The following is a 17,222-nucleotide window of genomic DNA, read 5'->3' as shown; positions in this document are numbered from 1 at the left end:
ACTTAGAAAAGTCAAAATTTAGGATGGAGGGAGTATATATTAACAAAAAGTGTTTATAGAAGCAGAAGCAAAACTGCAAAGAAAACAACGAGGAACTATGGAAATGTATCTAGCCATTCTATGCTGCCCCGGAAGTACTTCTCTAGCCTATGGATATAGCAAATTCATGCTTAAAGGAGGCTTTACATGATTCCACATACACTCGTTGTTTGAAGACAATACCAATTCTTGTTGTCCAGATACTCAGGACACAATAATTATGATTTCCAGAAAGAAATGCTTCAAAAGCTGCTGCTTAAAAGTTTCCAAAATCTGATATAGAGAAAGATTAGGCGCAATGTGCAAATTCAGCAGGTTCAAACGTGAGTAAAATACACAGGTGCTCCATAAACTTATTATTGGGTGTCATCTAGGTTCCTAAACTCTCAAAGTGCATTTTTAGATTCATAAAATTGGCTCAAGATGCCATCCGAGTTCCTAAACTCTCAAAACACATTTTCGGTCCCCCCCCAACTTGTATCAGGGTAACATCCAAGTCCTTAGACTCTCAAAGTGCATTTTAAGATCCCCAATCAAGTGCCAAGCAATACATGCATAATCACTAGCATAAGGTGGTTATGAAGGCAACGAGCGAGGAGGAAGCATTGCCATCAGCGATAGGTGACAAGTTTTAAGATTTGAAAATATTTTTGAGAATTTAGGGACTCGGATGAAACCTGAGGACAAGTTTGGAGGGCCTAAATATGCACTTTGAGAGTTTAGGGACCCAGATGACACCTTGAGATAAGTTTGGGGACCTGAAAATGCATTTTGAGAGTTTAGGGACTCGGATGACACCACAAGACAAGTTCAGGGACTGCCGGTGTGTTTTACTCTTCAAAAGTTCTTATGAGAAAGGGCATCGGAGAAAAAAGATGTTGCAGAGATTCAACCTCATTGTTTGGACATAAACACTATTATAGCTCTGAAGTTTCATATTTTCCCTTCTAAGAAGTTCTCTTGTGTTTAGCCTGTCTTCGAAAAGGAGCCGGAAGAGAATTTTGTACTTGAGCTGAAATGAACTCTTGCCAAGCTTTCGGACCTTTTCGTAGGAACGCCATCACTTGGCCACGCGCGTGCCAAACATTGGAAGTCACGGTGGTAAACATCTTTGCCAAAAATTGGAACTCACCACGGTGGTGAACATCTTTGCTTGATAGCGGCTTAGTGACAGGATATGCGCTTAAAGTTTTGTCATGTCAAGGTAGATTTGTCTCACTTTGTGCTTCCCATTTGAATCAAAGTTGTAATAATGAATGGATGGGATACTTTTATTCTTCTATCTAAAAAAATTAACTCTTCCAGAGCCATGGCCCTTGAGTATACCTGGTGTATGTATGACACTATGCCATTTTATGATTTTGTATGCTTTTGAACTATAAAGTCCATTTCAACAAATATATGTCCATCTTCCATCGGTGTCCAGTGAGGTTCTCAGGAATCAAGATTACATGTTCCTCTTCATGACGGTGATGCTAATGGCCCTGCTACCACTAGAAACTCGGACAGAGTCAAGCAAAAACATTGCAAAGAGTCAAACTTTTGGTAAACAATCACTAGACCAACTTCAAATGCCACAAACCCATAAAAGCCTATTTCACATCACACAATCATCTGCATCAAGAGGTACAGTTCGATCGTCAGCTGATATTTCAGCAGAGTGTTGCAAGAAGTACAATTTGATGGTTGATCATTACCCATTGATCTTATTCACAACAACTGCAGCTACAAAGCTTTCCAATCCCAAAAGCTTTGGGACCTGCCACGAATAACTCGACATGTATGTAACAGCCCCCGACACATCCATGTCTTAGCCTTTTATGACACAAGGGGACCAAAACTAACCTAAGTTCGCCATATAAGTTCGATTTGCATACAAGAGCATGTTTTATAGACAGCCAATCTAACAGCTACGATAAAAAAGAAATACTAGTAGTTTTTTCCTCTTTGTTTTTTGAAGAAAAAGAGCTGTAGAAGAAGAGAAATCGAGCCTCAAGAGCGTTGCCTGCTTCAGAGCCTGTCGACGTCGACGTTCCGGAAGCTCCCGCCAAGCAACGACAGGAGGCCGCCGCCGTGCACCCTCCCCTCGGGGACGGCGACCACCCCTCCCTCTCGGCTCCTCTCCGGTGCCGGCGCGGCTGGCGTCAAGGACTTCATAGAGTGGGGGACCAGCACCTGGGGAGGGATCAGCTCCAGCCTCCCCGCCGCCAGCACGGGCGAGCCGTCGCCGCAGTCCGACACAGTGCTCACCCCGGACGACGAGTACTCGTTGTTGTTCATGTTGGCGGCGCTGGCGGACCGGACGATGCCGTGGAAGAGGCCCGGCCCGATCATGCCCGCGCCCGCGCCGCCGCATCGGTGCTGCTGCGAGGCCACCAGCGTGCCGTGAGCCGCGCAGAGGCCGCTCCGGCCGCGCGCGAACTTCTCGCAGCCGCCGCCGAAGACGCACCGCTTCCCGCCGCCGTGGGCCTTGCAGTACTCGGTGCTGCCCTGGGCGCTCTTGCCGCACCCGTCCACCCGGCACCGCTTGCCGCCACCGTGCTTGACGCACCGGTCCGTGCGCCCGCGCGCGCTTTTGCCGCACCCGGGCACGGCGCACCGCTTCCCGCCGCCGTGCGCCACGCAGAACTCCGTGCCGCCGTGGACGCTCTTCGGGCACACGCCGCCGCCCTCGTACATGCACCGCTTCCCGCCGCCGTGTGCCTTGCACAGCGGCGTGCTGCCCTCGGCGCCCTTGGCGCACCCCTCGAAGACGCACCGCTTTCCACCGCCGTGCGCCTTGCAGTAGAGCGTGCTGCCCTGCGCGCCCTTGCGGCAGTCCGGGTACTGGCAACGCCGGCCGCCGCCGTGGGAGATGCACAGCCCGACCCGCCCCTCGGCGCTCCTGATGCATCCCTCCACCGAGCACCGCTTCCCGCCGCCGTGCTTGATGCACCGCCCGGACTTGCCACGCGCGGCTTTAGGACAGCCAGCGTAGCCGCACCGGCGACCGCCGCCATGGGCGATGCAGTGATCCGTCTTCCCTTCAGCGCTCTTGGTGCAGCCGAGCTGCAGGCACCGGCGTCCGCCGCCGTGGGCCTTGCAGTAGGCTGTGCGGCTCTCGGCGCCCTTGTGACACCCGGGCTTCTGGCACCTCTGCCCGCCGCCATGGGCGATGCACAGGCCCGACGCACCCCGCGCGCCCTTGGAGCACCCTTTGAACCTGCACTTCTTGGGATGCCGGCGATGAGCCTGCTGTCCGGGATTGCTTACCACTGTCACAACATCGGAGCTCACGCCAAACGAAGCCTCCGTCGTGGATGCCGAAGGTTCAGTGCTGAGCCGAAAACCATCGTGATCACGAACAGTACTATCGTAACTGTTGTCTGTGTGATCTACCAAACCCTGTGCCTCTTCGACTGCTACATAGTCTGGCCGAGGAGCGAGGACAGTGGATGGCATGAAGCCACCGGCGCTTCTCCTGGCCGACGTTGAGCCCTCATCGACAGCGCCAAAGGAAATGATGTGGCCGGTAGGCATTTCTTTGTGTTGAATTGCTCCAGCATTGCAGCCCTGGCGAACCCCAAGGCTCAGCGTCCCTGGATCAGTAAAGGAGAAGCTCTGGCCAAACAAAGTCACAGGTGCTCTCGACTTGTCTACTCCAGCAGGATGCTGGTCAGCAGAATTAACCTCTGGCGTTGTTCCCAGTCCAAGGACTAGTCTGCACCCATCATCCTGCGCAGGCGCATGGCTCGACCTCCGCAGACCTCTCTGGCCATGGCTGTAGCTGTTGTCCATTGCTGAACCCAACCGGTCTAGGCCAAATGTTATCTGACTCTGACCATGGCTGCCTGATGTGTAGCCTGTCATCGAGAAACCAATCGACACTGCAGAATCATCCATCAGAGGCTGGTTTCTGCGGTGGAGGATACCCGCAAAACCGTTATTCATCTAAGCTAGATGCTTTGCAATATAGTGAAGGTGGAAGAGCAACAATGAGGAGAGTATTTCTGGACAGTGAGATCAGGGGTTTACTGATCTCTTATATGTGCGCTGTCGAGTAGACGAAGTGAAAGAATATCAGCAGCAGTGAAGTACCATCTGATCCACCACTAACAAAGCCTGATGTGTCTGCCCGGTCCATTACTGTCTTGCTGCAGTATAAAAATTGTGATCCAGGAGGTACTTGACCTCTGACAGACTAAACCATATAGCGATGTTCACTGACAGTTGATCGTCAAGAAGAAGCAGAGGAATCCAGTTGCTCTGTGCCAGTGATATCTTCAGAATAGAACACTGCAACAAGGAGTGGAAATGTAGTTGAGATTCTGTTCTAGGAAAAAAACTTAGGCCCTAGCAAGCGAAAATTTCACAGCAGCATAATTACTACTGCGTGAAATTCTTGCATTCCGAACATATGGTGCTCAACAATTTACAGTGGTTCATTGTTAGTATTTAATGTCCACACCACCCATCGCGTCATATGGTTGTGCGTAACTACAGAACTATGGATGGAAGGAAAATGTCTATTTTACTGCACTTGACAAAAGCTGACTCGGTATAAGGAGATCAAGGACCAATCATAATCAGGAAGAACGTTGACCAGGAACTTTTTCATTAATAGGCCAATAATTTGTGGCAAACCAGAGGAAGATGATGGTACAATTGAAGGTAACTAGCAAAGTAAAACATACTGTCATAACTATTCTACTTGTGTCCGATAGATGGGTTTTTTTTCTTTTTCCAATAATTAATTGTACCTTGTGTGTTAGACTTTTAGTTTGGATGAAGAAGAAAAATATGTTAAACACAAACATAACATGAGTCCGAAACAAAAAAAAAATCAATGAAGATCACCATGATTACTTGAGAACGAGAGTATGCACAATATACAGGTATGTTAAAATCTTCAGTTCTTCAAAAGAAGATACGTTGACATCTCGGCTGAACAAGTTGACTTTCCTAGCTATCAATCCCTAGATAGGCTACGCTAAAAATCTCGAGAAAACCAAATGGATTTCACCTAACTTAATGCATGATTGTTCCTGAATCAGTCAGTGATGGTACCAGCCCGTACAAACCTTCTTATAGAACTACATAATTTGGGTTTGCTCAGGTCATACCTATGCTTGCAACCATACAAGAATCCTATACGTTACAAACAGCTGGGTCAGAGCTCATACCTTTGAGCAAATTTTCTAAGACAATAGGAAGAGCCATTCAGTTGACTCGACCGTACAGCAATTCCAATAGCCGTGGAAAAGAATATCAGGGGCACAAGAATCGGTTTGGTTCAGACGAATCTCATTAGAGTCCCCAAGAACTATATCAGGCGTAGGAATTTCGTAGCAATCATGCAAGAATTATGTTAATTGCAGAAAAAAATCATGTTAAAATTTGAAGTCCTAAAATAGATCTTAGGTAGTATTCTACGTAACCCTTATCCCTACAATCTTTGGAAGATGGCAAAAAGAAGAAGAAGCAGCCTACTAAGATTCAGAAACAGCGGAACATGTCGAATTGGGCTACCTACCTATACATGACGCTCGCCATGGGCAAAGTGTAGTGAATATGCTGCCACTTGCAAGGCATGGAGCAGGGCAAAAGATTGTCCTGGTTCTCAATTTTTTGAAAACCAGGTGTTGATCTAGGACGGTTTCAGGAAGATACGAAAACAGAAAAAATGTTTGGAGTAAATCTCGGTGCACTAATGGACTCTGAGACCCTTGCCTCGCCACACCTTCATCAAGTGAATGAAAAAAAAAAAGCAAGAAAAGAGAGAATTTCGAGTGGCCTCTGGCCTCCCGCGTGGTCTGCCTCAAATCGCGAACAGTATCCGAAGAACAGACCAAAACCTGACAAGACAACCTGAAAGAGTCCAAAACTCTTCGCACAGGACTCCCCCTACCCCCATCATAGCCCTCAACAGAGACGCACCAGATTCGTGCAGCAACTCCGGCGACCACGCAAGAAGAACCGGACTGCCGGACTTCCGGGACGAACGACATGTGCAGGACGACGGGACAGATCTGAATGAACATTCTAACCGTATTCATCCATGGCAGAAACCTCAAAAACCTCGAATCAGCGGTCAGAATCGGCGAAGAACTCACCCGCCGCAAAAGCTACCACGACATGCATGCCTAGTCTAGTCTCTAGCTAGTCTTATCATGCTCTACGCCTAGCACAAGGCAGCTGAACAAGCAAACGGCCATGGCAGAGGACCAGCAACGCCGAGCGGAATCTCGGCGAGAAAGCAGAGGCGGAGGAGAAAGGGGAGCAGGGAATCACCTCGCATCTCAGCGGAGAGGATCGCAGGCGCGGCGAGGGAGAGAGAGGAGAGAAGCCAGGGAGGGTGCAGGGAGATTTTATTATGCGGAGGCAGGCAGGGGAGAGCGTGGCCTTGGCCTCAGGCTGACGGAGCATTATGCTTGCGGTGCGGGGAGGGGACCTCGTGCGCCCGCGACGTCACATGACGGCGGCGCCTCTCCGACGCGCACCTGGCTCCAGCTGCGGCTCGCGCCGGCCGGGCGGCGGCTCCAGCCGATGCCGACGGGATGCCCCAGCCGGTGGCGTCTGTGGCCTGCGTTTAGTTGGGGGTACGTTCCGCCGGGCCGGGCCCCGCCTCCGGTGGATTGTTCGCCCCACCGCGCCAGTGCCTACTTTTGTGGAATCGCAACGGCACATCGGTTAGGTCTCGCGGGGCGAATTCGGATGGGGATGTTTTCAGCATCTCTCCGTGTTCTCTTCCAGACAAAGTCATGTTCTATTCTTTTTCCTTGGGTGGAAAAAGAAAGTGACGCTGGTTTTTGTAGGAGGTGCTCTCAACATCTCGGTAAGTTCACTTGGATGTTCAATTATCCGGAGCACCAAATTGGCATTGGGTTATGCGTCTAATTTGAAGTTATACTTTGTACTCCCTCCGTCCCAAATTAATATTCGTTTTGACTTTTCTAGATACATCACTTTTACTATGTATCTAGACATTGTATATATATATATCTAGGTGCATATCAAAAGATGTGTATCTAGAAAAATCAAAATGAATAATAATTGAGATGGAGGAAGTACTACGAACCATGTGCCAACTGAACAAATACATGAACCATATTCTCGACGGTATGACCATGACTCCATATATGAGTCATGATAGCAGGAACTGCCCATAGGGCAAGTGGTCAATGCTCCAAGGGAGGAGTTCGACGAGGAGGACTTCAAACCTACCTCTCGAAAAAAGAACCCGAAAGAAGGCAAGGTTAAGGGAACCATTTATGAAAATGCAAAATAGAATGGGAACTTAGGAGAATTGTTACCACAAGATATCTTTCCTCTAAAAACTATCACGACCAAAACAAACATAGTCTAAGACGCAATTAGCGACTCGCCGTAGAGTCGAATGCCATCGTGTGTACTCTTAGATCCATCGACTACTGAATCTATGGGTATTGCCCAATAATGGCAGCTTGCTTGCCAACCACATATGCTTGAAAAATTCCAAGATTCATGTAAGCCAACAAAATTCAAGCAGTACAAACAAAGCTATGTAACAAACCGTGCAAGTGAACCAAACCACCGGGGGACTGGACCAGCTCATCATCACATCGCTTTCAACGAAAAGAAGAGGTCATGAGCTGTACAAGAAAAGTCCTACGCAGCGACACGATTATGCGATTGGCTAGAACATTACGTGCACAAGCTGCATTACTTGGGGGCCTCTCATTCTAGATCCTTCTCCACAAATCATCAAGAAGGAGCGCTTCAATTGGTTTGGTTGGTAGCCAGATTCTTATGGAGTGGGCCATGCTTATTATTGTTGCTTTGTGTCCACTTGCATTGATGCTTATTATTAGTGGTGTTATCACTGCTGGGGGTGTTTGGCACACAGGGGCTAAAATTTAGTCCCTGTCACATCAGATGTTTGGACACTAATTAGAAGTATTAAATATTGGTTAATTACAAAATTAATTGCACAACCCCTAGGCTAAATCGCGAGACGAATCTATTAAGCCTAATTAGTCCATGATTTGACAATGTGGTGCTATAGTAACCATTCGCTAATGATGGATTAATTAGGCTTAATAGATTCGTCTCGCGATTTAGCCTAGGGGTTGTGCTATTAGTTTTGTAATTAGCTCATATTTAGTCATCCTAATTAGCATCCGAACATCCGATGTGACAGGGCTAAAGTTTAGCCCCTGTCTCCCAAACACCCCTTTATTACCAGTTCCTAACCTCCCTTTAGTATCGATTGTGCAACCGGTATTGCTACTTCGGTACTAAAGGTCTCAAATAACCGGTACTAAAGGGGTATTAAAAAATAATAAAAGAAATCCAGCCGGTCGCCCAGCCTCGCATCCCGCCGACCGTGCCTGGCTGCCCCACCACCGCGCCTCGTCAGCGACGGCTGCCCCTCCCCCGCAACCTGTATCCCGCCGGTCGCACCTCGCCGGATTTGACCGTGCGGCCGGCCGCCGACATCCGCGGCCCCACCGGATCCGGCCGACCGCACCCTGCTGCCTCGCCGCCGCCGCCGCCACGCTGCCCCGCTGGATCAAGCTGCTGCTGGAGCCCGGAGCGTCGGAGCCTGGCGCGGTAAGAGGGAAGGGAGGGGAGGGGAGGTGCGGGATAGGGAAGGAAAGGGGCGTGGTGGTGCCGCCGCCGTCGGCCCTGGAGCAAGAAAAAAGAAAATACATGTGCCCCGCGCGCTGCCGCATCCGGCCCGCCGCCGCACCCCTGTGCCCCACCGCCTCTGGCTGGCAGCCGCTCCCCCGCGCGTTGCCGCTTCCCGGACGAGAGAGGGAGGAGGAGGGGGTGGCGACGGGAGAGGGAGGGGGTGGCGGTGGGAGAGGGGAGGGGGCGGCAGGAGAGGAAGAGGAGAGAGAGGGACGACGCGAGAGAGGGAGGGGGAGCGAATAAGGAGGCGCGCGGGGGTGGGTGCTGCGACTGGGTTTAGTATCGGGTGAAGCCGAGCCTCCACCCGATACTAATGGGTGACCTTTAGTACCTGTTGGAGCTCCCAACCGGTACTAAAGGGGGTCACGGGGAGCTCCTAGGGAACTAGCGATTAGACCCGGTACTAATGCTCACATTAGTACCGAGTCAAAAAATAACTGGTACTAAGAGCTAGGACCAATGCTCAGTTTTCCAGTAGCGTATGAAGTATGGTATCAACAAAAATAGAATTGTGCTGTGGAAGATATATATGCTTCTTCCTTTCTGCAGCTACTCTATATGCTCTAGTCTTTACATCTATGCATGTGCTAATTTTAGTACCTAGAAATTGTAGTAGACTACAAAGCACATATGTTGATCATTCTTGGCAACTCACTTGCTCCATCGGTTCCAAAGAAATCCCAGGCTCCTACGAGGCCCTCCACACGCGCACGTCGCAAGTCACAAGTCACGTGATTTTTCACGCGAAATATGTGCATGCACGCTGCGTGGGATTCGAACCCACAACCTCCAGCCTCGCGCGTAGCTTCCTTGCCATCCCACATACACAGCACATCTGACTATATAGGGGATGCAATCCTTTTGTATTACCTCATGGGGGATCCTTTTATCCCGGTTGGAAACACCAACCGGGATAAAAGACCCCCTTTTATCCCGGTTGGTATTACAAACCAGGATAAAAGGGTTCGAGGAATTTAGTCTTCTTTCAGCCTTTTATCCCGGTCAGTGTTACCAACCGGGATAAAAGGAGGGTCTTTTACCCCGGTTGGTGTTTCAAACCGGGATAAAAGGCCTCTCAAGGTCTTTTTTTTCCACTAGCCTTTGCAACCAGGATAAAAGGTCCCGGTTGGTGAGCCCCCCACCAGTGACCGAGCTTTAGTCCAGTTGGTGAACCTTTTGTCCCGGGCCAACTTTAAACCGGGACAAAATGGGGTGCATGGAAGGTGAATTCTCTACTAGTGAATCTAGGATCAAAGGAACTAGGATGATTTTTCATTAACAAACATAAAAATAGCTACCCTGTTTGAGTTGAACTTGACTTGTGCTCCCAAGAGCTAGGTTCACTTTCTCAGGACTTCATGTTATCTTTACATGTATGCATGTGTTTACATTAGTAGCAAGAAATTGTAATGCACATGTGTAGATGATTGTTTTTTTTCATGGTTCATTCTTCTACGAGGAGGACATGCAGCGACAAGCATGTGTGTTGTGCAAATGGGTAATGTAAATATATACATTAATACATAGCTATTTAAAATCCTTGAAGCGAGCGTCTGCGTCTATACTATGTTATAAAAAAAAAATCCTTGAAGTGAAGTCCAACTAAACAAGTATATATGTTGTCTTGTCTTTTTATTCCTTTTTATGTATCTCTCTGCTGGTGAGAGCTTTTTCTAAATCTTTGCATGTGTTGATTTAGTAGCAGGGATGTGTAGGCGACTTAATAATGAACATATGTAGATAATCTATAATAAATTTTTCTTATTCATGGTTTATTCTTGTGTGATAACTGATAATGACATGTAGAAACAAGTGGGTGCTCTGCAACGGATTTAGTTGCATAGGTATTACAAGAAAATGTTACCATTATTCTAAAGCCTTGAAGTAAAGTCTAACTAAACAACTACTTAGTCATGTTCCTTTTTCCTTTCATTTTTCAATGCGTCTCCCTCTCCGTGCGAACTGATTCGATGGATGATTGAAGTAGCACTAATGCTCAAGACCAAAGGATCCATTGAGAGGATATACCATGCACAAAAAAAATGGATAGATAGAGTGACCAACTCAAAGACAAACCAGTTTAATCAAAAGTAGGTGCTATATCTTGCTCCACCTGTAGAGTAGAATACTCCATTCCAAGGTTTTAAAAAGGGTGTCGATTATTCGTAGGTAATATTGCTTTATCTTTTAAATTCTTGAAAGAAACGTGCTCTTAGAGACTATGCAAAGTTAATTTCACATTATTATACATCTACGAGGACACTGCATCATTAAAAAAAAAGCATGTATGCAGTTTGAAGGGAAGAAAAAGGAACTCCGAGAACCTAGAAATCAACGCAGTGAGGATATGCCGATCATCCTCTCCCAGAAAAACTCACCATTACGTTCTTGGCCCGATGGAACCACCGAAAATTTAAGATGGCTACACTAGCCTCGCAAGAAAAAAAAAATTAAAATATGCGGCTAACTCTTGAACTTGAGAAGAAATGTTATTTAGATTCCCGAACTCTCAAAATGGACATCCACGTTCATAAACATACTAATTCTAAATCTTCACCGCCCAAGTTAAACAGTTAAACTGCATGCGTGGCACGTTAGGTCCAAAATCTTCACCACCCAAGTTAAACTGCATGCGCTGTGCGTTGGCGTGGACCTGACGTGTGGGGCCCATTTTCTCTCATGCTCCCTCTTCCCCTTCCCTTCTCTCTCTCTTGCCACAACGCCGCCGTACAAGCTCGCTCCGTCCACCGCACCATCCGACCTCGCCGCCAGCGCTCGCCCCGATCCAGCGCCACCCGACCTCGCCGCCGGGCGGGCCTCGCCCCACCTCCACCCGAGTCAGGCCGCCGCCGCCAGTTCCTCCCGCACCCGGCCGCCACCGCCATCCCTCCCACCTGGGCCCGCCGCCGTTCGCACCACCCGCGCGGGAGCTCGCCTCGCCGGTGGCTGCGGCTCCACGCGGGTGGAGCGGGCGGAAGCGGCGGCCAGGCTCGGGAGCGGGAGGAGCGGTCGGCCACGACGGCCCTACGCGGGAGGAGGGAACTGCGGCGGGCCCTCCTCAGGAGTGGGCGGCGGCGGAGGCCGGGCGCAGGAGGAGCGGGCGGCGGCGGCAGCCAGGCCCGGGAGCGGGAGGTGCGTACGACCGCGAGGGCGAGCTCCCGCGCGGGTGGAGCGAATGGCGGCGGGCCCAGGTGGGAGGGATGGCGGTGGCGGCCTGGTGCGGGAGGAACTAGCTGCGGCGGCCTGGCTCGAGCGGAGGTGGGGCGAGGCCCGCCCGGCGGCGAGGTCGGATGGTGCGGTGGACGGAGCAAGCTTGTACGGCGGCGTTGTGGCAAGAGAGAGAGAATGGGAAGGGGAAGAGAGAGCACGAGAGAAGATGGACCTGACGTGTGGGCCCCACACGTCAGGTCCACGTCAACGCACAGCTAACGTGCCACGCATGTAGTTTAACTTGGGTGGTGAAGATTTGGACCTCGTGTGGGCGAATTAGCAAGTTTAGGGACGTGGATGTTCGGGGATCCAGATGACACTCATTGCTAAGTTCGAGGGCCGACCATACATTTTACTCAGCAAAAAATTAGCATTCGTGCGGATTCTCGAACGAAACATCCAATTATGGTGGTGGATCGAATAATTGCGCTGGCCCTCTCTCCTCTCCCTTCCTCTTCACAGCCGGAGTCCGTGTCACCTCAGGCTGCCTTTGGTTGTGCTTTTCAACATGTTTAGCTTCTCCAAAAGTCAAAAGCCAACCAAAGGGGTTGGATTCCATCCAAAGCTACAGCCAAAAGTAGCCTTTTGCTGGTACAAATCTCACGGCAACCTCACCCGTGCTTTCACCTGCCGTGGCTTCCAATTTTTCACAAAAATTACCCACCTGCCATTGGTTATGTTGCGTACCAGTTCGTTTTTTTCTCTTCTTTCCCATCTGCTCCGTCTTCCCAGCAGCGCGACCTCCTCCTCGAGCCCCGACGGTGCGACCTCCACCTGTACTAGTGGCGCCCCTCCCCACTCCGACCCCCTCCTCTCTTCCCGACGACGCCCTTCCCCAATCCCCTCCTCCTCTTGCGGCAATGACGCACCTCTCCACTCCGACCCCCTCCTCTCTTCCCGGCGGCGAGGCCAAAAACAGCCGTGGAAACTTGATGCACGCATGAAATTGAGGGAGACATGAGCATAAGTGGTTCTTCAAGGTTCGATTTTTATACCTAGATGGAGTGGGCGACGGTGGATTGCTAGCCATGCGCGGCCTCGCTTCTCCACATTTGTTAGCAGCTTCACCGGCGCCTTCACTGATAGAAGAGGATAAGGTTGCGCCGCTTGTGACGGTGCATACTTGGATTAACGTCTTAATCATTGATACTTGTGAGCGGATTGTTGGATACTTGGATTAACGTCTTAATCATTGATACTTGCGTAATATAAGATTAGCCGAGTTAGCTAGCGTTTTGCTCTACTTGATACGTTAAAAATTAAAAATAAAATAAGTTTTCTTTTCTAAAATGATAATTTAGATATGAATCAGTGAATAACATAGCGTTTTATGATCAATTTGCATATCAACAATCTTTTATACTTTCAGGGGTATTACAGATATTTCTTGCCGAACCTACAGTTTCACAGCTGTTTCAACCAAACAGCTTTTAGCCTTTTCGCATCTCATACCCACAGCATCAGCTCACAGCCCGCTGCATCTTTTTCGCAGATATTTTTCACAGCTAATATTCCAACCAAACAGACCCTCAAAGGCCTGATTGGACGCATGCAGTTCCTCTCCCCATTGGCCGAGCCGCTCAAGGGCTACACACCACAAGCCTCCCGTTTCGGCTCGGCTCGGCTGAACAGGCCGTTCCACCTTTTTCCCGTGCCGTTCACGCGCCCCCCGCCCGACCCGAGTAAAGAAACCGGGTGGGCACCGGAGCGTGGCCCCCACGCGCCCCCACCGACAGGGACGGCGGCCCACGGAATCCCGCCCCGCGTGTCAGTGAGCGCGACTGAATCTCCCTCCGCGGTGGGGAGATTCCTGGTAAGCCCAGGGCGTGGTGGGCCTCCGCCCGCGCGCGGGGAAGGCGACAAGGAACGCGCCACCGGCCTCTCGCTGCCCGCCGCGTGGAGCGCCGCCACTCGCCGGTGCCCCGGGTCCCAGGCCTTGGTGGGTGGGTGGTGGTGACGCCAGTGGTGGAGATCGTCGCCCGCCGGCCCGGCCGGTCGCTTTCAGCGGGGTTATGAGGTTTCGCGCTCGCCGGAAAGCTAGCTGCGCTGCGAGGAAGTAAAAGCTTTGGAAAGCTACGGCCATGCATGGAGCTGGAGCTCCATACGTTTCCCGTGACATTTTCTTTTCCTCGATCGTCAGACGACTAACGGGAGGCCAGGTGATCGATCGAGCTTGAGTAGTAGGTATTGGTGTTGTGCTTGTCGTTCTTCCATCCAATCGGAGCGACTGAGTGAGGTTAGTGGTTCGGGTCAACAAGTAACAAGGCGGAAATTAACTTGATCGATCGATAAGACTTAGGAGCTAACGATTGCCCCCCGTCTCGTCAGCTATTAGAGAGGTTGGTGGTGACAATGGACGGGGTTGTTAGTCGTCAGCTATTTTAAGAACATTAGAGAGGCTAGCTTCCAGCGTGTTCAGATTTGAGAGGCAACAGGAGCAAGCAGTGCAAGAAAGCAGGAGACGCGGCTACAAGTTGCGTGCGTTCTGGAACCAGCGATTCGGCGCGAGTGATGGACGATGGACGGTTGACTAGAGGATCAAAGATGATTGGATCGAAAAGCAGACGACGAACATATTCTGAACAGGCTGTTGCTGCTTATTCTGAAAATATTCTGAAAAGTAGACGACGACCTCCAACTTTGGGTTGGACGACGGAGGTGCTGCAGCTAGCTAGCCTCTAGGACGATATAGGTTTGGTATCTGTATATATAACCTAGTACATTCATTGCCCAATCGTAGAAAACTAGAAATACTACTAGTCTGACATTATAAGGCATCTTAGCCCTTGAATTTGTTGAACCACACGTTGATCACCAATCTAACAGTTCTTCCTCCTACCACCTCCTGCCATTCTCGTTTTGTTTAGCCCCCAATGCTTCTTTGCCATCGCCGACCGACACCGCCCCCTCGCCGTCCTCCTCCGGCCATCTGCCACATTATAGGCCTATTAGTAAATAATCTTGCATAGCACTGTCCACACAAAATCCAAATCTATGAGCCCCAATAGTTATTTGTTGTCTCTAAAGCATATCACTCACACATGAAGAGTGAGAAGAGAAAAGCTCGTCTGTCAAAGCGGGGAGAAGGTTTAGCTTTCCCTGTTATAGAATGTCTTAGTGCTTGCTGATCCTCTGTTAGGAGTTAGGACAGCAAATCTTAGGTATATACCTGATTTGCTGATCCTAAGTTCGGTTCTCTTTCGGGCTAGTTTATCTAATATTTGCACCTGAGATAGTGCATGCTATAGATGATAAAACTTTGTGAGAGCTACTACGCCGCGGAACCGTCTGCCTCGAATCCAAGCTGTAGCTGAGTCATCACGGCATTGTTCCCAGTTGACAGCTTATCAGTTATCACCAGCAACATGATCCTATATAATGCCGGCCACTACGCCGCGCGCATGCTGATGAGCGTGCCATTTCTGGTGCCGATCGCGTACGGTGAACCCTGACTGGACCGCCATGCCTGCGTCACAGATAGATCATTCTTTAATCTCTGTTTCCGGCTACCTCAACACGGGTTTAGTTCGTGGCTTGAGTACTTCCACACCAGAACGAAAATTTTCGGACGTCTGGATCGCTGCAAGATTCAGTGGTCTGAGCATTATTTCAACCGCTGCTGGCTCTGCCTGTTTGGAGCTAGCCGGAGTAGTATTTCTATTATTAACTAGCTCCAATCATACGCATTTTAAATGCTAGCTTGGAGTGCAACTTGACTTGCTAATGTAGCAATTAACAAGTCAAATCATGGTTTCCGCGACTTCTACAATCTGAAAACATGGTGTGCCAAGTTGCTGTTGAAATAATGGGCCTAGCCCATTAGTAATTTCAGAATTTCAATTAAATCTCAAAGGCCCATGTGGGCAAGAGGTGGAGTGCAAATCTTTAGTCCCACATTGCTAGTGGAGGGGAGAGATGACCAACTTAAATATGGAAGTTGTCTCCACTCCTCCAAGCTATGTGTGTGGGAGGGAAGGAAAGCTCCACACGTGCGCGCTCGCTCGCCTCGCCTCGCCGGGCCGGGCGGGGCGGGGCGGGGCGAAGGGCGCGCGGGTCGCAGAACTGAACTTTACTACAATTAGCCCCACTGTTTCTATAATAGGAAATTGTGCTTGAATAACATTCAGAGAAGGTCTGGTTCAGGAATCATTCATGGTGCTGCTGGGACCCCTGAGAATAACTGACGAACTTACATGGAGCTGTCACTGGCATGCTGCTATCATCATCATCTCAAGCTGCTAGCTGCATTATGCATTAAATTGCTTTGGACAGATCCATTAGGAATGATGGATTCTTCCAGATTCAAAAGGACAAGATTGCTCCCAAGAAACGCCTTAAACAATCATTGGAGCAAAGAATAAGATATATCACCTACTTGCGAGGCAGTGACGCAAGCCGCAACCAATGGGCGAGTACAGAGGTTTTCCTGAATATATAAGCTGCTGCCCAACTATCAACGGTGGATGCCACCACTTGGCGCCCTTTTTATAACCTTGGACACCATTTCGAGTAAGAAAAGAACCAGTCCAACTACGTTTCCGACCGACTACTCGCACAACCCTTCGCACTGACGGCCAGGCCTTGGAGATTCCACGTGTTCACTGGACCCACCTGTCAGTGAGAGGAGCAAGGACTCGGAATGCATGTCACAGTGACACTTGGCTGGCACAAGGCAGGTGCAGATGTTTGGGCGTACGCGTAGGGCATGCTACCCAGCGGGAAACCACTGGGATCGGCGGTTTTGGTAGCCACCACACACTTAAAAAATGGGAATGATGGAGAATGACGTTGTTGGGTGATTAGATTAAGTAGGCACGATCAATCGCCTCGCCGGTATTTTTTACAATTGCAGTCCACGTAACCGAGCACCGTTGAAGAACGAAAACCCGGGAAACCGACCAAGCTCCAGCTAGGCCGCACGTAATGAGTGATTTTTTTAAGGTGTAATGAGCGATTTTAGTTGGCGATTAAAAACTCATAACCTAACAGCGTAAATCACGTACGTCAAGTCGCTACGGGCCTCTGTACGTACGTTGGGCCGTCCGGACAGCCGCCGCGTACGTCAAAATTTTGCCTTTTCTCAAGTGCAAAAGGGTAGTGCTAGCGCTTTGCTGCATTAGAGAGGTTGCTTAGGTTTAGTTTGTTTTTTCTGTGAGCGGCTTATCATGCCGCCTACGAGGCAGGGGTGCTAGATTTCCTGCTCCTAGTCGATTATAGCACCCATGCCACCATGTCATATGTTATAGTGACCGGCAATTATAGAGCTCTAGGATATTGTTCATGTGTTTGGTATTTCTAGCCTTTTTATTCGCAAGTTGAGA

At 49.8% G+C, this 17,222-nt stretch overlaps 1 protein-coding gene across 2 annotated transcripts; it reads right to left on the bottom strand.

The window, feature by feature from the left end:
• Window positions 1–1,611: 1,611 nt before the first annotated feature.
• LOC117858682 (uncharacterized) lies at window positions 1,612–6,469 on the bottom strand. 2 transcript variants are annotated; one of them, XM_034741802.2, is made up of 2 exons: window positions 6,310–6,469; window positions 1,612–4,314 (listed from the first exon to the last, which is right to left on the bottom strand). In XM_034741802.2, exon 2 carries the CDS (start codon window positions 3,967–3,969, stop codon window positions 2,050–2,052), a length of 1,920 nt encoding a protein of 639 aa, XP_034597693.1. In that variant the 5' UTR covers window positions 3,970–4,314; window positions 6,310–6,469; the 3' UTR covers window positions 1,612–2,049. The 2 variants fall into 2 exon arrangements, with proteins under 2 accessions (XP_034597693.1, XP_034597701.1); XM_034741810.2 differs by lacking the exon at window positions 6,310–6,469 and adding an exon at window positions 5,552–6,288.
• Between the last annotated feature and the right edge of the window lie 10,753 nt (window positions 6,470–17,222).

Source organism: Setaria viridis, chromosome 1 (genome assembly GCF_005286985.2).
Source record: "Setaria viridis chromosome 1, Setaria_viridis_v4.0, whole genome shotgun sequence".
In the NCBI taxonomy this organism is placed as follows: Eukaryota; Viridiplantae; Streptophyta; class Magnoliopsida; order Poales; family Poaceae; genus Setaria; species Setaria viridis.
The sequence above is the reverse complement of the archived record's forward strand: the minus strand, read 5'-3'. Positions and strand labels throughout refer to the sequence as shown.